Source organism: Megalobrama amblycephala, linkage group LG21 (assembly GCF_018812025.1).
Source record: "Megalobrama amblycephala isolate DHTTF-2021 linkage group LG21, ASM1881202v1, whole genome shotgun sequence".
NCBI classification, from domain to species: domain Eukaryota; kingdom Metazoa; phylum Chordata; class Actinopteri; order Cypriniformes; family Xenocyprididae; genus Megalobrama; species Megalobrama amblycephala.
In genome coordinates this window covers 787,272-814,177 of record NC_063064.1, presented here as the reverse complement: position 1 = coordinate 814,177, position 26,906 = coordinate 787,272, and the positions used below count along the sequence as shown (strand labels likewise).

General features: G+C 38.7%; 1 protein-coding gene across 1 annotated transcript; it reads left to right on the top strand.

Moving 5' to 3' along the window:
* Positions 1–199: 199 nt before the first annotated feature.
* On the top strand, positions 200–26,233 carry znf831 (zinc finger protein 831). The gene is made up of 4 exons (XM_048172733.1): positions 200–828; positions 1,996–6,275; positions 11,121–11,320; positions 23,038–26,233. The coding sequence occupies exons 2-4, from the start codon at positions 2,042–2,044 to the stop codon at positions 23,752–23,754; spliced, it is 5,151 nt and encodes a 1,716-aa protein (XP_048028690.1). The 5' UTR covers positions 200–828; positions 1,996–2,041; the 3' UTR covers positions 23,755–26,233.
* Positions 26,234–26,906: the final 673 nt, after the last annotated feature.

Here is a 26,906-nt window from a genome sequence, read left to right as displayed (position 1 = left end):
TTTGATGAATAGCTGCTGACATTTCAATTAAAATAAAAAGATAAAAACGTACACCGTCAAATGTTACACCAGCACAAATTCTGTTACACTTCTCCTCCTTTGTGTGTGGGTGTGTGGGTGACTGGAGGAGTGAGAAAAGCCAGAAACAGAAGTCAGGTACATGCTGCAAACAGTGTGTGTGCGTGGTTGTGTGTTTGTGTGTGTGTGTGTTTGTGGGTGAAATGATCTGTTTAAGGTGGGTCTGCATGTTCATAGCACTTCCTCTTTTGAACAGGGATTTTGTTTTTCAGTTTAATTCAGTTGTGTTATTTTATGTGCTGCACTCTGTCTCTAGTCTTTCTATCTCACTCTCACTTTCTCTCTCCCTCCCTCCATCTGCTCTCTTCCCTATCTGTGTCCATCTCATTTAGTCTTTCTTTCTGGATCTCCATTTTGTGACATGTCTTCACTTTGGTTTGGGTTTTTTTATTTCAAAATGCTGGCACCGTGAACTTTGTTTTTAATGGTATTCGCAGTGACTTCTCTCTTCCTCTTTCACTCTCTCTCATGTACTTTTTACATTGTGTTGCCGCCGTCATCCAGTCACATTTGCATGAATGACGTTTGTATTTCCTCCATCAGCAGTAGAAACGGCTGTAAGAAAACTAAAGAGGGAAGAGGAACCAAGGGCCTTTGTGGTGAGAGAAGGTGCCACAGTCACATGCTATCTGTCACTCTCTTGTTCTTGTCACCTCTCAGTGTTCCAAAGGTGGATTTTTGTTTCCACGTTTTGGATTTAATTGGACAACCTTTAGCCGCTGCAGTGTCACCTTTAAGTTCCAGGTTCTGGTGAGTGACCCATGATTGCACTATCCTCGAGCATGCAGATCCTTTTTCATCTCTTTGATAAGCTTGATAGGAATATCTTCCTTTACTGTAGTGATGTAATGCACAGAAGATCGGGCACAGATAAAGGGATGTAAACAATACAAAGAACTGTGTATTTCAATTTAACCTCTGTATTTCGGCAAGTAACTAGAGATGGAAAGTAACGTTAAGGTGTATTATTTTAGTTTATATCATTTGAAGCTTTGGCTTTCAGCCTGTTCCAAAATCATTTTAAATATATTTTCGTAGTAATGTGATTTGTAAATTTACAGTTGTCTTAAATCTATTCTGTGAACAAACTAGCAAGTATAATTTCAAATTTAATGAATATGTAATTATAGAACTAGATTTTAAAATCATTCTTATTTTTATTTTATTTTTTTGAGATACAGACAAATTATTTAGAATGAGGAGAGATTAACAAATGCATACTGTGTATAACTCATACAAACTTTCTGCAAACCCCCTAGTTTTTTTAATAGAACTGTCTTTCTCAACTCTAATAGCTGGAATACTTCACAAGCCAAGTATCATCATAAATCTGCATTCATGTGTTAAAAAATAGACAAAAAGATTAACAAAGTGGAGTTTGTTTAAAAAATGTCTTCACATTTTCATAAATGTGAAAATCTAGTCTAGGTAGGAGGTCCTTGATGCTATCGTTTTTCTAGAAATGAGTCATAACTTTACCACCACCGTTTTTTTCTCATACTCCTCTGGTGCTTCTGCAATATGCAAATATAGACCATTCTTACTAGACTTAAAATCATAGCCATCTTGAATTATCTTCACATTTTTACATTTACATGATTAACTGATCAGAGAAAAAGGCAATAGCTGTCAAATGTTAACATTCTATTGAATTGAGCAAATTCAACAACTTGTTTCTGCTGGCATGCCATTTTCTTTTGAAACCCAGAATAGCCAGCCTGCTCTGATACACATTTTGTAGCTTCTACCCACTCAGTCGCCTTAAATGATGGTGATTTGCAATAAGGTCTGAAATCTTAGTTTCTTTAGCTTCCTATCACCTGAATTCTAATTTGAATAGGGGGAGGAATCCTTTGATCCAGAGAAGTCCAATCCTAATGAAAAAAATAATAATAACAACACTGTTTCTTTTTTTAGGTAATTAGTGAGCTCCATCTCCCAGCATCACAAGGGTTGTGTTACCATGGCAACTAGTAAGCAGAGCTTTGTGAGAGCTACCGAGCCCCAGCGTTCAGTGTCTGCACAGAGAGAGGAGGAGACGCGTGTTAAGGCCCCTCTCACGACTATGTATGTCCACAACGTTCCTGCCCCTGGCCTGCAGCCATATCCTCAGGCCCAACCTGGAACCTTGCAGGATGCAACGGTTCTACCACTGTTCTTGCCAAGGATGTGTAGCAACTCGACTCTGCCCTCTCTGACACTGCATATTGCCAGCAGGGCTGCTTTGCAACAACAAAGGCTAATGGCTCCAGCAACCTCGGCCAGACCTAAGCCTATTGGGAAGCATATTTGCCCACACTGCGGCAAGGACTGTCTGAAGCCCAGCGTGCTTGAGAAACATCTCCGTTGCCACACAGGAGAGCGACCGTATCCCTGCACCACCTGTGGCATTTCCTTCAAGACGCAGAGTAACCTTTATAAACACAAGCGCACACAGGCTCATGCCCGCCTTTCCAGCGAATCTGACAAAGGCACCTTCAGCAGCCAGGAGAGCATGGAGAGTTCAAAGGACAACTGTACCAGTCTAGCCTCTGAGATGAATGACGGAGATTCAGTTGATATAAAGAGAAGCAAAGAGGTTCTTCCTGTAGTGTCAGTGACGATACCAAGTCAGGAAGACACCACAGAGGCTAAGAGAGTGTCTGGCATACAATGGGCATTACACAATGCTGCCATGGTTGGATTTAGCACAACTCCAGCACTTCAAGACAAGGTAAATTCTTTGAGAAAATCTGTGGAGTTATCAGTTGGCATGAAAAATAATCCTGCTATCCAACAGACAGGTGCACTGAGTGAGGCTGGATGTACATCGTCGATTCCAAATCGTACACCGCTTCAGAGGCAGGAAGCTTTATTTTCCAAACCATGGGATTCCCCCATGTCCCGGGCAAAGTCTCAAAGCCATGACAGTACAGACTCAGGCTTCAGTGACAGCAGTGAGCAGCACTCATCCAGCAGTCCTGGAGCAAGTTTGCATGATCCCAGTATGGAATCATTTAAAGAGACCCCTATGGAACGGCAAGAACCAGGTTCCTCCCAGACACCCTCAGAGATGACCCCTGAGGACACCAAAAGCAAGGTGTCCATTCAGGAGAAGCAGAAGCTGGAAGAACATATTTCAAAGCTTATATATGAGAATAGTGTGTTAGTGGACAATAAACAACTGGAAAATGTGCGTCCAAGAAAGACAGTACTGTCAAAACAAGGAAGCATTGATCTTCCTGTGCCGTACACTTATAAAGACTCTTTCCATTTTGAGATAAGGAGCAGCAAGCACGTTTCAAGCTCTCAAAATCAAGACAGACGAGGTGGGGTAATTCACATCTCTGTGCCTACACAACACTCCACTAGCATAGAGCATGCACCATTAACGCGAAGCAGTTCTTTACCCTTCACTGTGGGTGGCAAACCCACTGATGGAGCAATGAATTTAAATCTTAGCAGAAGGTGTAGTGCAGGGCATGTTTACCCATTAAGATCATCAGACCAACAAGCACAAATTCATCGCTCACTAGTTAGGCAGGTAGCGGTAGATTGTTTGCCTACTGCAGAGGGATCTCCAGTTGAAAGAGGTAGTATGAGCAGCCTTAGCTCCGATGGAGACAGCACCGATTTTGTTACAGAGCCATGTATAAAAGGAAACTACAGGAGGAAAGCCCGGAAATTTGACTACACAAAATGGCACACTTACAAAGGTGGGACATTTAGGAAACTATACGACACTGAGAAAGACTGTCTACTGAAGATGAACAAGACTGCATCAAGCTCCGAACAAGCAGAGAGCCTGGAAACTCAAATTAGCCAACAGAGAGACAATGGATCTTTGTCTCTGAGCTTTACTTCCTGTTCTGCTGTGACCTTACAAAATGACCTTAATGTGTCATATACCAGCTTTGAAAATAATAACGTGATAGGGGCAGACATGGAAAGAGATAAATCAGCAACACAACACACTGACTGCCATATCCCATCAGAGAGGAAGAAACAGCGCACTGGGAATGATGTGCAAATGCTCAGTATTTCAGATTCTAGAACTGGACAGGCAAATGGAAATCTGTGTGATTTAATGAGTCAATCACTTCTGTCAACTTGTGCAACACAGAGCTCCATCACAGTTCCAGCACAAAAGGTCAGCATGCAAAATCTCCACCCGCACGGTAGCTTCGTACATCAGTTCTCAAATCCAAGTCAGTTCCTTGGTAATACACTTAGTCCTGCTTTTTGTTTGATCAGTGTGAGTGGGACATCTGGCACCCCGTCTGGTTCTATCAGCAGCGCTACTGTCCCTGAAGCCAAGACCAGCTTTCCTCCCAAGTACCAGCTGAAGATTCCGTGTTCCACAGATGGAGTGTCAGCTTCTTGTTCTGGTTCCACTTTAGCACATAGCACTTGTTCAACCATTCCAGCTCTTAGGGAAAGCTGCCAAACTACAGTGCAGTGCCATCTTGAGAACAGTGTATTATCCTCAAACCAGAGTCAGGGTGCTTCAATAGTCGCAACCTTTGACCAGTGTAAGCAAGATGTGTTGTGTGCGTCAACTTCAATGCCTATGTCATCGGTTTCCTGTTCAGGGCTGAATCAAACAAACAGTTTATCCAAAGCCCTGACACAACTTCAGTCTACCACTCCTACATCAATTTCACTCATTTCTCCTATGCTGCTTCCACCAGTGCAGCATCAAATGTCTTTGTTGCAGAGCAACGGTGCAACAGGTGTGGTGGAAAGCCAGTCACTTGTTCCCATATCATCTGTACTGCATCAACCTCTTAAAGTTTTAACAAACTCAGAGAACACTCAGCCTGTCACATCAACGAACACAATGTCAACAGTGAATTACTGTTCTGAATCTGGTCTACAGATCTATCCTCCAGTAACTACGACACCTACAGTTCAAAAGCAGCCGGCTTCCCCTGTAAGTGGACCAGGAAAAGCTCTTTGTCTTACAGCGGACACCAAATCCACAGTGTATGAGAATACTCTAAACAGCTCTGCCTCTAAAATTACCACAGGTGACTTTCAAGGGTCCCAGTCAGAAGGAAAAGTGATAGTGCTAAATGGCTCAGCACAATCTCAGAATACGTTTTATGTACGAACAGGTGACCTCCAGATCGTCATGCAGCTCATTTCTGATGAACAGTTAGCACTGATAGAGCCTCATATTGAAACAACAACTTCAATCACTTTAACAAACCATACATCACTTTCACAGGAGGTATATAGCAATGATGTGACTAATGTGTGTGTGGCACAGGAAATGGTAAATAATGGTGAGATGAGAAAAAAGAACACTTCCAATCGTTGTGAATCTGCCAGTTCAGTAAATAAAGCAGAAACTTTAAACTCTCAAAATGCTAAAAATTCTGCAAATGGCAGCCCTCAGTGTGTTTCACCTTTGTCACATCCACAGACAAAGTTTCATATTACAGCTTCAGTGGATTACAATAAAAATTCAACTGGAGAATTGTATGAACCACAGAAGATACCTGAGAATTCCCAGGAGAGAAAATCTGCTGAGTTTGAGGTTACCGCTGGGTCACACCACAAACCAGTGGCTGGAGTCGAACCTCATTTAGTGGACAAGAGCTATTCTAAACAGGAAAATGACAAAGAGCCCAAAAACTGTTCTGTCCATAACCCAGATTTGGTCAGCTCCCCTGAGGAACAAAAATTCACAGAGATAACCAGTCTAACGGAGCCAAATCACATTCAAACTATGCCAGTGGAGCCAGATGAAACAGACCTCATGTCAGTCACATTATCAGAAAATGGTGAGAGGGTTGAAACAATGACAACTACACAGCTCGGAACTTGTATTTGTAAGAAAAAGACCTCTAACGCAGAATCACAGCAGATGCAAAAACTGATAAACTCCACAAAACAGCCCAGTCAGAACAAGCCATACAGGGCCGTATGTGGAAGCTCAAATTTAAATACAAGAGAAATTAGAGCATGTGACACAGGTAAACTGAGCTGCAAGCATGGGACCCTGGCAACTGAAATGTGTGGTCCAGGACATACACCTACACAGGATGAATCCCATCAGGCCTTTGCTCTTGGTCCAGGCGACTTTGGGAGTGACACTTATAATAAAAAAAAAACATCATGCCCAATGGTGAACAGGACATGTGACATTCTTGAAGACAGCACCAAATGTGGAGATGTGCATACACGCCATGCCAATCTGGAAATATTTACAGGTGGGACCAAATAAGAATTATATAACTCTGCAAAGCAATATTGTCATGTCATTTACAGTGCATGTGATAAAGCAACCATAGCTAGACCCCAGCTAACAGGGAATGTTTGGATAACGTTCTGGAAATGTTCTCTAAAAATTATGAACAAATGTTCTTCAGGTAACATTAATAGAATGTTTGTTCAAAGTTATATGGTCTTTAATAATGTTCTAAATACGTTAGCACAATAACATTATCTATACATTGTTCATGGAATGTTTCTCTGAAAAGTTTTAATTAGATGTTCATCTTTTTTTTTTTTTAAATATATATATATATAAAACAAATGTTCCAGTAATGTTTGCAAAACAGAAGGTTCCCTTAACGTTCACATAACTAAGATTTTTTTAAGCATTTAACAAGAACATTCAGAAATAACATTTTCATAACTTAATGGGACTGTTAGCAAAACATTTTTGGAACAAATTCTTGTTAGCTGGGACATTATACATCATAAACACTGATTTCAATGGGTGTCATAACATTTTCTCTCCCCAAGGTGGCGACAAGATATCATAACTTCCCATCTCTCTATGACAATGCTTTATGGCAATGCAGACTTCCTTTTATTTTTCTAATGATCTCATGCACTCCATGCAAGTGGGCTCTATGAATTACCTCAGTGAAAATAACTTGTGGATTTCTCTCTAACATGAAAGAACATTGTCCAGTGTTGCTCTTGGCCTCTGTGAGCAAATGTGTGCCATTGCAGATTACAGCAGCACAACAGTTAATTGTAATATTCTTATGTTACTGTTGTAACATAAGAAAATTACCAAAATCGTCCAATCCTTTGAGAAACGTTCAAGATAAGTACAGAAAAACCTTGCTATTAAAGTATTCAGTCATAAATAGTCAGAAAAATACTATTTACAGAATGAAGAAAACTTCAGAAAAGGATGCTGGCATGATAGAAAACTGATTGCATCAATCTATAGATCGTTTGTTTTGTTCTGAAACAGGGACTTTTCGTCTTGGTTCGGATTGCTTTCACATGGCGGCATTTCAAAGTGTACCAAAATGTGTTTATGCAAATCACATGCAAGTAAAACTGTCCTCTTATTGGTCAGACTTTCCTCTGCGTCATCCATCAAGATGACTGACAAGTTTGCTCCACGAGCTTATTGTAACTTTATTTGTGACTGTTGAGACACGCAAACACAATACAAATGTAGCCATCGTTCCAGCTGTTAAATTATAGTATTAATGCTGCTGTAAATTCAAACAGGCTCTTTTTGGACCTCACAGCACTGTCTAGGCTTACATACACACACTATACGAATGTTATAATGCAGCTGGAGCAGGAATCAAGGCTTCATCAGGACAGCATTCTTGCAAGGAGAAGTGCAATTACACAACATTTTAAGATGAAGAGGCGCTCATTGGTTTTTGACTGCAGTAACTAATGTGCTCACTTCCAGAATCAAACACTGCTGCATTTTATATAATACATTTCCCATTATGGATTATGATATTGTTTAGTTCGTTGGTCCACTGGGTCGGATTGCAATCAGGTTTGCAGTCGGGCCGAGACCACCTCATTCAGGTGACTGTTTTGGTACAGGTCCAAGCGTGATTGCCACCTAAACAAACTGAACCAAGGGAGAAAACGCACCAGGTTCCTAAACAAACACTTAGGTGTGAAAGCACCCTTAGGCCCTGTCCACACGAACACAAGTATTTTAAAAACTACAGTTTTTCTATGAGGTTTGGCCATTCGGCCACACGCAAACGCAAAGCCAACTTTTTTGAAAACTGAAGATTTTTAGAAACTCCGGTTACAGCGTTATCGTGTAAATGGTGAAACTGGAGATTTTGACCAGTGATATCGGAGTGCGCGCTGTTATCTCCTTTGTTTGACGTCAGATTTTGCGCCGCTATCTCCTTTGTTTACGTGAGGCAAGTCGGTAACACTTTACAATAAGTTCATTAGTTAAACATTAGTTAATGTATTAAAGCTGCAGTACGTGATTTTTGGCACTCTAGCGGTTAATAAACAGAACTACATGCGGCTACTTTTCTTCGTGTATGTCTATGGCGAGTCACGCAGTTACTGTGATACTCTGCGGCGGGTCCTACCAGTCCGATCCGAATATAAACACTTATTGTAAGTGTACCATAATGATTCAGGGTAAGACATAAACACGGTTTGGAAAATGGATTCATGCTGTACATTCTCATTATATAATTTTTGTACATTTTGAACACAAAAAAGTTACGGACAGCAGCTTTATCTAACATGAACTAACAATGAGCAATACATTTGTTACTGTATTTACTAATCTTCGTTAACGGTAGTTAATGAAAGTACAGTTGTTCATTGTTTGTTCATGTTAGTTCACAGTGCATTAACTAATGTTTACAAGATTTTAATAATGTATTAGTAAATGTTGGAATTAACATTAACAAAGATTAATAAATGCTGTATACGTGCAGTTCATTATTAGATCATGTTAACTAATGTAGTTAACTAATGTTAACTAATGAAGCTTATTGTAAAGTGTTACCGGCAAGTCTGTGCAATGAAGGATGTAGCTAAAATATTGCTGCTAATATCTGTGCTAACAGGGCTTCTAACATGTATACAGATACATGCACAGTTCTCCCATTATATTGCGGAACAGAGGCATCAGAATGTAATACTACACAGGTCACTGCTTATGACAATTTTTTTTTTTTAATTGTTCTGTTTCATTGTAATGTTCTGGTTTATGGAATTAATAATAATAATAATAATAATAATAGTAATAAAATACTTAATAAAATACTTAATACTTAATAATATAAATGACTATGTTGTTAGCCTACCGTAACTTGTAATAACCTTTTTTCCAGGCTTCTGATTGGCCAACATGGCTTTTGACAGCGCTTTGTAGCATGTTTTTGCGTTTTCATGTGGATGGATTTTTTTATTTTTTTATTTTTTTAAAGGTGTGGAGGTGATTTTTTATTTTAAAAAAAGGAGGAAACTCTTTATAAAAATACCTGTGTATGTGTGGACTAGGCCTTAGGTCACACATTTAGTACTGGCCATAGAAATCCCATAAACTCCACCAATTACTGTTGCGTTAAAAGTGTTGTTTCCCGTGTTGATAGAGGCATGCCAAAGACATCTCAGATTGGGATGCAACACTACATATGATTATAATTATGTGAAAAAAGGGCTTGCATGCTCAAGTTGTACAGTGATAACAGTTCACAAGCAGAATCTGTTTTGAATTCAGTAGGATCACCAAGATTTTAGTGTGAGAGGGTGAATCTAAGGTGAACATCATTAAGTTGTCATCACATTCTACGCAGCTTTTTCCTGTCCTAACCTTTGTAATTCCACTGTATTCCTTCACTGACCTGATGTTTCTCTTATTAGAGTCACTTGTTAGAGGGAAACATTTGATCCTTGAGTAATACTTTACAATAAGCTTAATTAGTTAACATTAGTTAACATGATCTAATAATGAACTGCACTTATACAGCATTTATTAATCTTTGTTAATGTTAATTTCAACATTTACTAATACATTATTAAAATCTTGTAAACATTAGTTAATGCACTGTGAATTAACATGAACAAACAATGAACAACTGTACTTTCATTAACTAACGTTAACGAAGATTAGTATATACAGTAACAAATGTATTGCTCATTGTTTAGTTCATGTGAGTTAATACATTAACGTTTAACTAATGAACATTATTGTAAAGTGTTACCGATCCTTGCAGTCTTTATGGTGTATCTAGCACTCTTAAGAGATTCCCTTTCATTAGTTCACAGGTTACCAACAATTAGACATAGTAACAAATATGAAGAAGGTCAAGGGTCAATCAGTGGCTTAGAATAAACAAAACATACATCCCTTTCTAATAAGCTTTTTTGTAAAAACATTCTTTTCACAAAGCTAAAGGAAATGCTGATGAAAAAGCTTGTAAAAAGTATGGGTGCTTTAACTATTTAAGTGAATTGTCTGTTTGAGATAAAATAGACGATCAACAGCAATCTTAACTAATCCCAACTAGTCTTGACTGGAATGGATTTGATTGATCAGATGTGTTCAGGGAACAGACAGGGTGCTCACTAGAGGTCTGGAAGATGGTCCCCACAGGGACCCACCAGAGCAAAGACCCAGAGGTTATGCATGTCTCTATTCCAGACAGCTGACAAGCAACCTAAAAGCCAAATGTAGCCTCCTTTTCTGAGCAATGCTGCGCAGAGGCGTGCGCAAGAGTTCAGCCAAACCAGTTCCACCCCAGAGAATCTGACCGATTGTTATTCATCAGGACAATCGTTTTCTACCATAATATATAGTAGCATATGTTGGTCGGTGTGCCTTGATATACAATGTGAACCTGTCATGTTGTTTTTTCTTCATTTGGCTGACATTCGGGTTGCGATGAGGCATATGTTCCAGGATTCTGAACAGCAAGAATCTGCACATCAATTACATACATATTCTGGCAATAACATTTGTATCCAGAAAAGCTGTATGTTCAGTTTAAAAGAGATTTCTGTAAACAGTTTAGTAGTTTTGGACAAAAAGTTTTTAGTTGCCATAAAACCTTAAGCCTATAAACAGTTTGCAAAAACAGCCGGGCATGTGTGCACCAATGAATGTTCATGTCATGAATAACATATTAAATGTACCCTCCCATACTCTAGTCAAGTGAATTTGTCAATACTTCAAACTGCGCTCATATGAATTTAAATACAATCAAATTCTGAAGAACCAAAAGAAGAAGCAGAGACCCAGCTTCATGGAGAGACTCTAATATATGCTGCATTTATTAATTCAGCTATTGTTCTTCCCGCAGGGCCTGGGGAGGATGGTGCCCTCAAAAGCTTGAGGTTTCACAGGGAGCCTGGGACAAAGAGCAAGGAATCAATCCCCAAAGAACCTGAGAGTGGAGTTGGAGAAGGGGTGAGACCGAGCACAGAGGTGGCTGGCATGAACAACACAGACAACCTCACATGCCAAGGCTGTGAAGACAATGGAAAACAAGACAAAAGAAAGGTGAGAGTAAAGAAAGGAAGGACTCATAGAGAATGAGAGTCGTGATATAAACTGACATCAAAGAACTAGTGGCTACAAATGCCGACTGCGTTGTCGCCTTGCTTCGCCGACGTCTAGCCCAAAAGGTCTGGGTCAACTAGCGTATATGTTCTGTGCCTGCTTGAGAGGAAATAATTATCTATATTCATCATTCAAAAAGGGCAATCAAAACTAGGACTGTGGACTGTGGACAACCCGTAAACAAAGCAGCACTTGCTTACCATTTTAAATATGAATCATGTTGATTAGTTGGTCTTAACTTTCTTCATTTCCGACATCATGTCATTAGGAAAATATTTGTATACTGAAATGCATAAGAAGATGTAAAATTAGAACAGCCTTCTGTGTGTGTGTCCACTGGAATCCATCATTTGCTCACTTTCATTACTTTCGCTATTCTTCTTGTACACTGGTTCGCTAAGCTGAACAGCCAATCAGAGTGATCTGTCTCACCCACTGCACAATGGCGGTTCAACATCCTCAACTGGCCTAAAAGCCACTGACAGGGTTTGACTTGTGCAGAGGGTGCAGAATACACCACAAGAAAATGAGCTGACTGACACTCACTGATGACTCGATTATGGCTGATGGCCGACCGTCGGTTTGGCGTGTCCCGGCCTATAGGTAAAGTCCTGCAAAAACCATTCAAAGCCCAGGAAAGATGTGGAATGTGTCTAGAATGACACTGAGGGCAATGGTGTGACTAAAAACAAATTTCACACTGTGGATAGCAAATAAGTCCCTGTAGTTGGATTGTGGTAAACCTCTGTGGATAATGGCTGTATGTCTTTTCTTAAGCTGACATTTTACTAATCCATATAACATATATTCTAGTGTTTTATTTTGATGAATTACTAATAAGTCATAAAGCACTGCTCCAAGAAATGGCATATCCTAATTATAAAATACATAGTTCATGAAGCCTTTGGACTTCAAACATTGTAAACTCATTTAAAAGAAAAGAAAACATTTGGCAGCTTGTTGTCATATCTTCAGAATTAATTAAATCAATGATACAATTCTGAGATTTATGGAATATTTTTAAGCCCATGCTATGTGATTTCATTTAGAGGAGACTAAAATGTTAACTGTTTGAGCTTAGCAGAGCGTCAAAATACAATTTATGAGAATAACAGAATATTTTACTCCAAAATCACGTTACAGCATCAGTCGAGTGATTAAAATAACTTCCTTCTGTGAACTGAAGTGGCTTCTTATCACAAAAATGAGGCAGAAATCATATTATTTTATAGTATTCTATACAGTGATAAAGGCTATGTCGATTAGCATTGTATTATAAATATACATTATCCTTATGAAAATAACCAATAGGGCTTGAAGAACACAGAAAAACCATATACTGTCACAATGGTGTGTTAATTTACTTCATGTTTAATTAGTCAAAACATCTCTATCTGCATTGTATTCAGCTAAAGCGATAGCTGGATGTCTTTAGGGATTTTCTGGAATGTCAAACATTTAATAAGGTGCATATGAAGAGTTAGGTTCCAAAACATGATAAACGCCATTTTCCAAAAAAATTGAGTTTCCGGCAAAATCAGTATTGTATCTGGTCGGTATTGAAAAGTAATTTATTAATTTTGCACAAAATGCGATATCCGTCGTGTTATTCTGTCATGTTTTCTCCCTTTCTTTCCAAAACGCGACAAACGCCAGTCTCCTTTTTCTGCAGAACGCGATATATCCGCTCAACCAATCACAGCGCACCATTCTTCCCACTGTGAACATTGAAGGCTTTTTTAAAAAGCCGTTTTAATACCAATGTACTCGGCAAATGTGTTTATTTAACCGTGCGGTGGCGCCAGATACTCTTTAATCGGTAATGACAAATAATTTATAACATTAACAAGATGACTCGTTGAATTCATTTTGGGAGCGACGACTGAATGTATTTTTAGTAAAATGCCTGTATATAAGATAAATACTGGCAAAGTTTAGACTCTGTCATATATGTGAATCAACTTACTTATTTACTTACTTACGTATTTTCAATATGAATTATATTGATGGATTAATTGCATTTTGAAAAAAAAAGTCATGGATTTATTGCATTTTGGGGAAAAAAATAATACGTTTTTATAATAAACTTTTTAAAATCAAAATGTAGATTTGAATTTTTTTATGTTTTTATAACCAAAAGATGCTATGTGAAAGTTTGAAACAGAAAATAGTGGTTCTCATCTAATCAGGGCACTTTTTTTGGTAAAGAAAACACCTTTTTATTCAAATTAATCAAAATGAAGTTATTGCATTTTGGAACCAAACTCTTCATTTCAACTTGTAAAAAGCATTCACGTCCCTGTAGAGCTTGTAATTACAGCTTGTAAGACTGGAATTGTTTGAGATCTCCTACCTGATTCAGATTGGTCCGTGTACGTTTTGATAGTTTGTTTTCCAATTTGAAATGAAATACGCAGAAACGAGAAAACGGTCGTTTCCCGTTTTTTCGTTTGTTAAAAAAAACGGGAAAAAGAGATTTTGACTCGATTTTCGTTTTTTCGGGTCACGGATAGAAAATGGAAACACGACTTCAAAACTCGTTTTCCACATGTGGGCGGTCATTACACGCCCCTTTCAGCCGATTGGTCAATCAAATCTGAACCAGTGACGTCATCTTCAGTTCGTTCAACAAAATAATAGTCCTCTGCCGCTATCTCAGTAGATGTCATAAATCGGCTTCCTTCTGTGCAACCTAACGCGTATTTCACAGAAATATTTATTTCAGAAATGTTAATCAGCAACACAGACTGTTGTAATGCTGTTTGTAGTTTAATATGCATAGTGAGATCAAGATCAAGATGGCGCCGCGCATGGCAGCCACAGTGCTTAGCTCTTCAGTGTTTGTTCTGTTTTTGTTAGTTTTTCCTGTTTTCTGTTTTTCAAACACCATCAGTTTTACCAGGGATGAACTGCTGAACATTCGGCAGTTCACACCACAAAATCTTTTACCGGATTTCGATTATTCAGACGTTTTGTTGAATGTTGTAGTCGGCGGAGCGGCAGCGCTGTTTAGACGCTTCAGGACGCGCAGACGGGGAAAGCGCGCCGGCGCCCTCGTGAAGCTCAGACAGCGCGGATTAAGAACGCCGCTGCCTAGCATCCATCTGGCGAATCTCCGCTCTCTGCCCAACAAAACGGACGAACTCCTTCTGCTCTCCCGGACAAATAAGGATTTCTCGAACTCGGCTGCTCTGTGCTTCACGGAAACCTGGCTGAACGACGCCATTCCGGACAGCGTGTTATGTCTGCCGGGCTTTCAGCTGTTTAGATCAGATCGCGACGCTGAATCAACGGGGAAATCGCGCGGCGGCGGGACGTGCTTTTACATCAACGAAAGGTGGTGTTCAGATGTAACGGTGTTAAAGAAGATGTGCTGTCCAGATCTTGAAACACTCTTCATTAACTGCAAACCGTTCTATTCGCCGCGGGAGTTTTGCTCGTTCATTCTGGTGAGCGTCTACATTCCTCCGCAAGCGCACGTGAGCTCGGCTTTACAGTTACTCGCTGATATGATCACAGAGAGCGAGCAACAACACCCGGACTCTGTTCTTATCATTCTCGGGGACTTTAATAAAGCGATTCTCTCACGTGAACTGCCCAAATACAGACAGCATGTTACTTGTCCCACCAGAGACAGTAATATACTCGACCATTGTTACACAGCAATAAAGGATGCATATCACTCTGTCCCACGGGCAGCTTTGGGGCTCTCTGATCACTGTTTAGTTCATCTCATACCAACCTACAGGCAGAAACTGAAATCAGCTAAACCTGTAGCAAAGACTGTAAAGAGATGGACCACCGAAACAGAGCGGGCTTTACAAGCCTGTTTCGAATGGACTGATTGGAGTGTTTTTGAAGTTGCTGCCACCGATCTGGACGAGCTCACAGAGACTGTTACATCATATATCAGTTTCTGTGAGGATCTGTGCATTCCTACAAAGACTCATTTAACTTACAACAATGACAAACCCTGGTTCACTGCAAAACTCAGCCAGCTCCGTCAGGCCAAAGAAGATGCTCGCAGAAAAGGGGACAGAGTCTTGTACAAACAGGCCAAATACACACTGGAAAAGGAGATCAGAGTGGCAAAGAGGAATTATTCTGATAAACTTCGGAATCAGTTCTCTTCTAATGACACAGCTTCAGTGTGGAAAGGTCTGAAAGACATTACCAACTACAAGACACCATCCCCCAGCTCTGTGGAGAATCAACGACTGGCAGACGATCTGAATGGGTTTTATTGCAGGTTTGAAAAATCACCATTCACACCTCCATCAACCCCCCTCTCCCCCACACCTGCAATTCAGTTCAGTGAAGATGACGTGCGCCAGGTCTTCAGAAAGAACAAGAGAAGAAAGGCACCAGGCCCAGACAGCGTTTCACCAGCCTGTCTGAAAACCTGCGCTGACCAGCTGGCCCCCATCTTCACACAGATCTTCAACAGATCACTGGAGCTGTGCGAAGTCCCCTCATGCTTCAAACGCTCCACCATCATCCCTGTCCCAAAGAAACCCAAAATTACTGGACTAAATGACTACAGACCTGTGGCTCTAACGTCTGTGGCCATGAAGTCATTTGAAAGACTGGTTCTGGTTTTTCTGAAGGACATCACTGGACCCTTACTGGACCCCCTGCAGTTTGCTTACCGAGCAAACAGGTCTGTGGATGATGCAGTCAATATGGGACTGCATTATGTTCTCCAGCATCTGGACAGACCAGGGTCTTATGTGAGGATCCTGTTTGTGGACTTCAGCTCTGCTTTTAACACCATTGTCCCATCACTCCTCCAGCCTAAACTAACTCAGCTCTCCGTGCCCACCTCTGTCTGTCAGTGGATCACCAGCTTCCTGACAGACAGGCAGCAGCTAGTGAGGCTGGGGAAATTCTCATCCAGCACCCTCACCATCAGCACCGGCGCCCCTCAGGGCTGTGTCCTCTCCCCACTGCTCTTCTCCCTTTACACCAACGACTGCACCTCTAAAGACCCCTCTGTCAAGCTCCTGAAGTTTGCGGATGACACCACACTGATCGGCCTCATCCAGGACGGTGACGAGTCTGCTTACAGACTGGAGGTTGAACAGCTGGCTGTCTGGTGCAGTCTTAACAACCTGGAGCTCAACATGCTCAAGACAGTGGAGATGATCGTGGACTTCAGGAAAAACCCACCTGCTCTCCCCCCACTCACCATCATGAACAGCACTGTGACTGCAGTGGAGTCATTTAGGTTCCTGGGCACCACCATCTCCCAGGACCTGAAGTGGGACAACCACATCGAGTCCATTGTGAAAAAGGCCCAGCAGAGGTTGTACTTCCTTCGCCAGCTGAGGAAGTTCAACCTGCCACAGGAGCTGCTGAAACAGTTCTACTCTGCCATCATTGAATCCATCCTCTGCACTTCAATTACCGTCTGGTTCAGCTCAGCTACCAAATCTGACCTCAGAAGACTACAGAGGGTAGTCCGGTCTGCTGAGCGAATCATTGGCACAACCCTCCCCACTCTCCAAGAACTGTACTTATCCAGAGTGAGAAAAAGGGCAAAGAAGATCACTCTGGACCCCTCACATCCAGCACACTCCCTCTTTGAACTGTTGCCATCCGGTCGACGCTACAGAGCCCTGAGCACCAGAACGACCAGACACAGGAACAGTTTCTTCCCTCAAGCAATCCATCTCATGAACACTTGACAAACACGGAACACACAACATATTATTTACTTAAAACACTTATTTATATCTCAATTTGCACACATAATTGTACATACAATTGTCTATAATATATATTGTCTTTTGCTTTTTTTGCACTTTGTCTATCTTGTAAATTTGTATATTATTATTTTATTCTTTTTATTATGTGTCTTGTCTTGTCGCTGTTACTCTGTTGCACTGTGGAGCTTCTGTCACTAAAACAAATTCCTAGTATGTGTAAACAACATACCTGGCAATAAAGCTCTTTCTGATTCTGATTCTGAAACTGCACTACCCACACACAGAGGAGCGGATGAAAAGCACAGATTAAAAAAAAACTACAGTTTTTATTTTATTCTATTTTGAATAAATAGAATAAATCACAATAAATAAGTAGTGTAAGCAATTTGGAAAAACGAACAATTGCTCATCTCTCTTTATTTATTTATTTTATATAGCCTAACATTGCCTGCTGAATTATAGGCTAATGTTAATAGCCTGGTTAAAAGATTGAGGGAATATGTAAAGATCAAACATTAAAGATCAAAATTACAGCTACATAGCTATTTTAGTTATGACAAAAATAATATATAAATGTTAAGCCAAAACAAATTAATTTAAAGCTGAACTAAAAACAGAAACCGGCGTTATAACTACCTCTCTAATTTGACACAAATCCAAATGTTTCAGTATTCACGATTTGGAGGCTAAACTATATTTATTATTTAAACGCTTTTATTGTAGCCTACACAGACTACTTAAAATGAGCAGTATAACTTTTTAGATTTGGTTGAATGTATGTTATTTTGACAGTTAACAGGCTGTGATGTCAAGTTACTAAAACTGATGTTGTGTGTGCGTGAGGCGCCGACGCGTTCACTTGAATTTTCTTATAAAAGCGGAAACAACTTAAAATACTCAGACATTTATGGTCAAATATATGTAACACCATTCGAATCTGTGAAGGGTTAAATAGGCCTATTATTTTTGTACACTCACAATAAAAACAAAACATTGTTCGTAAAATAAAGAAATTTTCTGCCGTCTCAGGGAAAAAATGCGACAATATGAGTGTCGGTTCATTTTTGAGAAGTTCACAGAAAGGAAACCTTTCATTTTGGTAATATGTTAATTAAGTGAAATAAATTTCGCGCATAGACATAGGCTATTTATTCCTTTTATATAATTGAATCATTTGTTGTTCACAGAAGCGCGGCAGGTGCGTGATGATGATGAATCCTCATGTTCTGTTGTTTATTCTGCTATTTGTTCATGTAGGCTAAAACTAAATCCCTGGGATTTTTTTAATGATTCACAGACATTTATCAAATTTCGTTTAATTCTAATTTACTATAATCTTGTCGGTTAATGAAATGATGATGATCGCATCAGTTGAAAGTCAGGGGGAAAAAACAGAAATTATATTGACAAGGCAACAATAATTTTCGTTTAGTTTAAGTTTTTCAAAACATCCACAGAACTGCATACAGTAAATTTTCCCGCTGTTTAAGCCACGAATATTTACAAAATAAAATAATTACAAAAATGATAAAAGATAATAAAATAATTACAAAGATAATAAAAGTTCTATGTTTAATATACGAGAGTTTTTGTTTTGCTGTTGTCCACTAAAGCAATTGACGCAGAATCGCCAATAGCCGTTAAATCGAAATTGAAAGTAAAATGTTCAGGGCCATTTATAGCTAATTCGTTCAAAAGCGAAGGAAAGACAGAAAAAGTGAGGATAGCAAGTAAACTGTGACATATAATAATGTTCACTGTGTTCATAAAAGTGTTTAATTTAAGAGATAAAATCTGTATGACCATTTATAAGCTAAGGAAAACTAAAAAGCCCCCCGATGGTGATACCGTTATTAGGTGTTGCCACCTAGTGGATAGCCTATTTTCTAATATGACTGCATAGTCTAATGCGTCTGCTAAATGATTGAACTTAAATGTATAAAATGTAAACAAAACATTAAAATAAGAAAAAAAAAAAATGAGTGCAGCCACTGATCTATAGAGAATAGTCTATGTAGCTATAGCCTATTGATCGGTGGTATTAGCCCAAAGGATGTCATGTGCTTGGTAACAGATGTTGAGGCATTTACATTTTACATTTTAAAAACACAATGACAGCTTAAAAACAGACTTAATTATGTAGTTTTTTAAAGCTTTTTTTTTTTTTTTTTTTATCTGTGCAAACATATTTCTGTGAAATACGCGTTATAGGTTGCACAGAAGAAAGCCGATTTATGACATCTACTGATATAGCGGCAGAGGACTATTATTTTGTTGAACGAACTGAAGATGACGTCACTGGTTCAGATTTGATAGACCAATCGGCTGAAAGGGGCGTGTAATGACCGCCCACATGTGGAAAACGAGTTTTGAAGTCGTGTTTCCGTTTTCTATCCGTGACCCGAAAAAACGAAAATCGAGTCAAAATCTCGTTTTCCCGTTTTTTTAAACAAACGAAAAAACGGGAAACGACCGTTTTCTCGTTTCTGCGTATTTCATTTCAAATTGGAAAACAAACTATCAAAACGTACACGGACCCAGATTCAGGTATCATTCGTTCATTTGATTTTGCTTTCACATAGGAAAAAGAAAAAACGAGAAAACAACTCCTTTTTTTCATTTTTTCGTTTTTTTTTTTTAGAAAAACGAATAAACGAGAAAACAACTCCTTTTTTCATTTTTTCGTTTTTTTTTTTTTTTAGAAAAACGAATAAACGAGAAAACAACTCCTTTTTTCATTTTTTCGTTTTTTTTTTTAGAAAAACGAATAAACGAGAAAACAACTCCTTTTTTCGTTTTTTTAGAAAAACGAAAAAATGAAATTATGACTTGATTTTTGGTTTTCCCATTCTTGCACCGAAATCAGAAAAAAACACTTGATATTCAGATTGGGTCCTGTGAGTGGTGCTAAATCTGATTGGTCATTGTTTTTCAAAATAAGAGTTTTCCCAACACTATTTTTTAGCCTGTAAAATTAATAGTCTGTATATGCATGCTATTTGTCACCCAATTATTTGGCTTCACTGACTGAAAAAATCTATTGAAATAGCCTAAATGTAAACATGTTCACGCATTGACAGTTGTCATCATACAAAATTAAATAATACATTGATTCTTTGTTTTAGATGTTTTTATTAACTTAAATTCTTATGAATAATATATTTTTTTATAATGTCTATTTGTTATTTAAGGCCTGTATGCACATACATGATTTAGGGGGCTGGGGGCTTGAGTTTATGTTTGGGCCCTACTTACGCTACAAACATCATAGATGTATGATGTATGGAGTAGCACAAATTACACAAATTTAAATATGCTTTGAGGTTCCTAGAACAAGTAATATGCAACATGCCTTTAGTCAAAGTACAGCGGTAGGCTAATATTACATCGTCATTATAATACAATATAATGCAGGATGTGCTCACTTGGTCGAGAGAAGATCAAAACCAAGAGAAATAGAAAACTGTATTTTTAAATTAATTGTTATAGCTATCTGTCCTCTTATGTCAGATTCTTAAATTTAGTCAACAAATTCAATCAGAATGCAAAGACACGGTGTATGGCTATTATGACCAAATAAAAGGAAGTCGGTAGCCTATCAATAAAATCAATTTTTGGATTGACACAGGCTGTTTAGACATGACATGTGGATTTACACAGCAAATTAAAATAGCATAAATGATGTTAAGAGATTAATGTTTTTAAGGTTGAAAATTTAACGTAGAAATATGAAATGATTGAAAAAAATGAAACGTCTACTTTTTAACTATGAAACTAACACCGCCAGTAGGTGGCGGCAAGCCTCTAACTTAATGAGAGAGTTGAATCCTTTATTCAAACGAGTCATTCAAAAATTCGTTTAACCTAGCAAACGACTCTGGGTAGCCTACTTGAATCATTTACTCGTCTGATTCTGTCAAAAATGCAGATATTTTGAGGATCAAAACGTGTGTTGCTCGGAGACGCAGCGGTTCTGCTGTTTGTTCTGTTTTCTTGGATGGAGCAAAAACAATGTAGCCTAATATTATTCATAAGAATTTAAGTTAATAAAAACATCTAAAACAAAGAATAAATGTATTATTTAAATTTGTATGATGACAACTGTCAATGCTTGAACATGTTTACATTTAGGCTATTTCAATAGATTTTTTCAGTCAGTGAAGCCAAATATTTGGGTGACAAATAGCATGCATATATAGACTATTAATTTTACAGGCTAAAAAATAGTGTTGGGAAAACTCTTATTTTGAAAAACAATGACCAATCAGATTTAGCACCACCCACAGGACCCAATCGGAATATCAAGTGTTTTTTCTGATTTCCGCGCAAGAACGGGAAAACCAAAAATCAAGTATTAATTTCGTTTTTTCGTTTTTCTAAAAAAAAAAAAAAAAGGAGTTGTTTTCTCGTTTTTTCATTTTCCTATGTGAAAGCAAAAATAAATGAACGAATGATACCTGGACCCCTACTTGTACCAAGTGACCGACCACTGTACCACCTGACTGCTGCAGATTCATTTAAGTGTTGATAGTGGTGCCATAGAAATGCATAATTCCCAGTCCAGGGACGTGGACAGCTCCAAATAAAACGCCATGTGTTGTCATCTTAAGACTATGGTAATTATGACATGCCATGAATGCAGTAATATTTCAATGGGTCTCAATTGTGGACTTTCTGTGCGAGGGCGCCCTCCGGTGTCAAGTATAAATGAAACAAATTACATGTCAGAATTTAGCATTCCACACATTGTAAAAATACAACAAAAATATCCCTCTTTAAAAAAATTTGAAGTAAACATAGTTTTTTTTTTTTTTTAATCCTAATGAGCACACTGTTGAACTAAAGCCTCAAGGGATGTAAATATAACAAAACACAGAAAGGCATCAGCAGTTAACAGGTTCAGGACTGGCAAAGCAACTTACAGTGGCGCAATCCGCATTATGATGGATGCAGAGGTGGGTGAACAGGTTGTTGGTATCCAAATCGAAAAAGCTCCCATACCGGCGAGCTTTTTTGGAGTGTGGGTAGCGACTCTCCTCTGTCTTATTGGACGACATGGTTTTGCACAGCAGTAGTAGCTGCACACACTGCGTTTTCTGCTTTATGACAGATATTTGGCGTTAAGGAGCAATACTGCCACCTATTGTACTCTGGGATGTCAACCACGTGTTGGCACTGGATTATTTATGTGTCACATTAACCTTAAGCTGTTTTTTTACACAGTTATAGTTTTTTGCATTGTTATAATTTTTGTTAGGGTATTTTTTAATATTTTTTATTTAATATAACTATATTAATAATTAATATTTGTTTATATTTAATTTTTTAAGTCTAAGCATACAAACATACGGTGGCCGGGAGAGCTCAACGCGCTGCCACTGAAGAAAACATCCACATGAGTTTGACAGCACATGTGCTGAAAAAGTTCACAACACAACCAAATACAAAAATGCGCTGCAAATAGGCCTGCTCACAAATTCACATAGGATCAGGATGTTAAAATAAACAAAAAACTCACCTTCCAGGTGCACACCACATTGAACAAGAGTAAACATTGAACAATTAGCGGTCACAGCCAGGTTCGTCAGTTGTTGGTGTCCCCTTGTTGTGGTCTGTGCCAGTCCTGGAGCCAGGACAATTGAGAGAGATGGGAGAAAAGAGATGTAGGACTATTTCGTGTTAAACAAGTTGTATTTTAAATGAGGAGTTAAAGTACAACTTGTTCCGGCAGTAGTGGGTGCTCACACAATGTAAGCAATGACTTATATCTGAGTGAATGAGATGGAGGGAATTTAGCGAGAGAAGGGCATAAAACTTTCGACTTAAACGCAGCCTCAGAAGGCGTGTGTACAGTACATGAATACCATTCTGGTGACACTCTAAAAACTGAAGTATACTGTGGGCTTGCCAAAGTAATATGTAGTAATTGTATGTTTCTTTTGATAACAGGAAGAGGTAATGTCTCATGAAGAACATCCGACATCTGCTCAAGCTCACCAGGAGGTGTCCCTCAATATTTCAGAACCACTTCAGAATGAACAATTCAGAGATTCAAACAACCCAGATGCATCTGTTTGCACAAACATCCTTTCACAATCATGTCAACATGAAGGTCAAGGGGAATGTAACACCAGCACCAGAAAAGGCAGCATGGGTGAATACTTGTGGAACAGCTCTTCTCTAGAGACAATCCAACAGGAGACATGCTTGCTGACTGTGGCAAAAAATTCCAGTCAAACATCAGAACATCTTTTGGTACAGCCACTCTCAGTGAATACCATGCAAAATGAATTCCAAAAGGAGATGCAGACAAGGGGTTCAATGAGCTATTGGATTTACTCAAAAGGCACCCAAGTTCAGATGCACTCATCACAACACAAAACAAGTGGCACAACTGTATTAGCCAGCATTTCGCAAAGTAACTGTGGTGCTTCAAAGATTGAGACCGCCATCACGAGTATTACTTCATCATCCAGTGCTGGGCCCAGTTCTTGCAATGCCTCAAATCAAATATCTAGTCAAGAACTGCAAATATGTCCCCCAGCCATACAGAGCAACTCAACAGAGCCTAAACTGTTCTATTTAGGCAATAATAGTTACACGGAACATGAGGACAGTAACAGCAGCAGTGATGATGAGCAAAAACTAGTCATTGAACTTGAGTAAGGTGTAAGTACACACAAACAAGGCAAATCAACCCATTCTCACTTCCAAGGTGTCCATTACTGCCACTTGTCCAAGAACTCCATGCATAACTATACAGATGGCAAAAGAATCCTTTAGCGGCTTGCAGTGAGAAACCTTTGATACCAATAGGCTGACATGTAAGGCATGGTAATTTTGTCATGAAACTATAATTTTGTCATCACAACATATGTCAGATAAAAATTCAGTCACAATAATTTATTCAGAAAATGGCAAATATTCTTATGCATTTATTTTGTCTTCCTGTAGTCCAAACTGTAGGTCATGGGCTTGATTCCCAAGGAAAGTGAGAACTGATCAAATGCATACATTGAATGCAGTGTAAATCACTTTGGATAAAAGCCAAATGCATACATCTTTTTTTATGTTTTATATTGTGGAAAACTGGTTAGGTTTATGGTAGATGTGTGGTTAGATGTTCAAAATGTATATAATATAAATACTTTTCTAGATACAGGAACAGCTGACTAAATGTGTAGAATTAAATGCATAATCAGAATGTAATACATCTTTCTGTAGAAATAAAGAACACACATTTTAGCAAGAACAATTATAAGGTTATTTTGAGAAACTAGCTTTGTGGTCGTTAAAAAATAATTCCTTTTCACCACTGTGGAAGTACATTGAAAGATGTCTCATTGCAGCAGTAAACATGCTTTTGGCACCTGTATCAAGCACAGAGCTCTTGGACAAGCTGTGGTATTGGATGCCTTGGGAGTGAGAATGGGATGGAAAATAAAAACAACAAAAATATGTTGTTTTTACATCATGTTAGGATTATTGAATTATTGATGAAACAAATTGTGTAATTACTACATTTTGTCTGTAATTCAAGGTCTATATTATGGAACAGGTCAGATGAGTTAGTATGGAAGGTGGGCCTTTAGTGCATAGAGTGCCAGCAGATAACTGGGAATCGCAGGCCCCTCGTGCATAGTGTGTGCTGAACACTAGAACCATTGATCCCCTTGCATATGGCACCAGATAACTACTAATGCCCCCTGGTTCCCTAACGCATAGAGCACATTCCGACCACTAGGGCACAGAACAAGTGGTCTGTCACTATAGCGGCAGAAGGACCTCGAAAGTGTCCTCACAGGAACATGTTCAGACCATACTAACTTCTAAATTAGCATGTTCTCAATTAGCAATTCTAGGCAGTTGTGGCCTAATGGTTAGAGAGTCAGATTTGTAATGTGAAGGAGCAAGGCTCCTAACCCCCAATCACTTCATGTGCACCGCAGCAAAAAAACGTCTGCCCACTGCTCCGGGTGGGCGTTCACAGTGTGCATGTGTTCAATACTCACTAAAATGGATGAAATGCAAAGCACAAATTCTGAGTATGAGACACCATACTTGGCCAAACTTCACTAAATCTGCCAATTCACGAGTTCACATATACATATAATTAGATAGAGAAAGTAATGCGTATTTGGCGTGCTGTCCAGGGGGAGGGCTCCGAGCTCGAAATTTTGGCCCGAACCCAGAGTACTCCCCCCGGATGTGGTTATGAGAGATGGGGTGGTGGAGGGATGCTGATAAACTGTCAAAGTCTGCAGTATATATATCTCTGTTGCTTGATTAGCTGAATGCTTTCCACTTGTGATAATTAGTCTAATTATCTGCATCTGCTCCTCCCGAATTTTGTTAATAAAACATCATTATATATAAAATTGTCCTGTAACACGTAATTTAACTGGTTTATCTATGTCAAAATATGATTTTATATTAATTAATTGACCTGAGTTTTGGGACACACAAACAAAAATAAAAAAGTAGACAGACCAAGAAATACACTTTTTAAAGTGTATGAAGCAGTTTTCATCATAGGGACCACACAACGTAGGTTTTGGGTGGACATTTTGTCCTAACAAAGATAGCAAAACCTTTTCTCAAACACACACAGGCAATCTTCATTACTTTGTTCGTGCCCACATGTGCATCCAGGTGCATTTTATGTAAACACTGCTGTGCTGTGATTCACACTGCATTTCACAGCCCTAGGAGTTTCAGCTTTTACTTTGTAAAGGCACCTGGAGAAAGCACGAAGTGGGACACACACGTTTTTCTCGAGAGTGACTCACCATGTCTGAATAAGCATTAAGCCTTGGCCCAAGAGTAAATTCTCACAATGGAGTTCCACAGAGATCAGTCATCCGACCATCAGTAAATGCAGGGATGGCAGTGAGTCAGCCAGTGGGGGGCCAATGGCAATGTGACTAAAAAGACTTTTACTCATCATAGACTTTAACCTTTGTGCACTGTCATCAGTACTACTTGGCTGAATGCCATTTGCTGCTTTAGACAAAGGCATTTACTAGACACTGGCTGTATAATGATCCTTATGTAACCATAAATGTATATTCAGGTGTTTTAAAATGTTTTTTTGAATTGAGCTACTGTTAAAAAAAAAAAAGCAAATTAACTTTTTTCATGCTGATATACTGTGCATTGTGTGCTTTTTGATGAGTTGTTTAGTTAAGTTACAAATCTAAAGTCTTTATGTCTAAATTCTATTAAAGTCTTATTGTATTGTATATATATATATATATATATATATATATATATATATATATATATATATATATATTTACTGTACATCCTCAAAATGATGTAATCCAGCATTTGCCATATAAGAGACAAAAGGTCAAACAAGCTCCATGATTCATCTCTGCTTCGTGCACAACAACAATCAACAATGCTGTAGCAAGGTGGCCATGTTTGCTGTAATATAATATTATAAAAAAGTGATTACCCTGCAACACCTTAAAAAACACATTTTACAGCACAAATCCTTTGAAAAAGTAAGTCATTACTGGAGAAGCTTTACCATTTTGAAAACAGCTGAACAAATATACACTACTAAATAATGTTAAATAATGTAAAAAAAAGTAAATCCTACATTTTCTTTCATATTTGTGCACCGCGGAAAGAAAAAAAAATCATTATTTAATAAACTTGATAGATTTTTACAATTTTTACTTCCTGACAAGTGAAACAAAGGACTTTTTATGTTTTATAACCACTGAGCCATCTGATTCAACCCTCAAGCCAATTTTCCTATTTTAAAACAGTCCAAAAACCAAAGTAATGGTTTTCCTCTAGAAAATTGC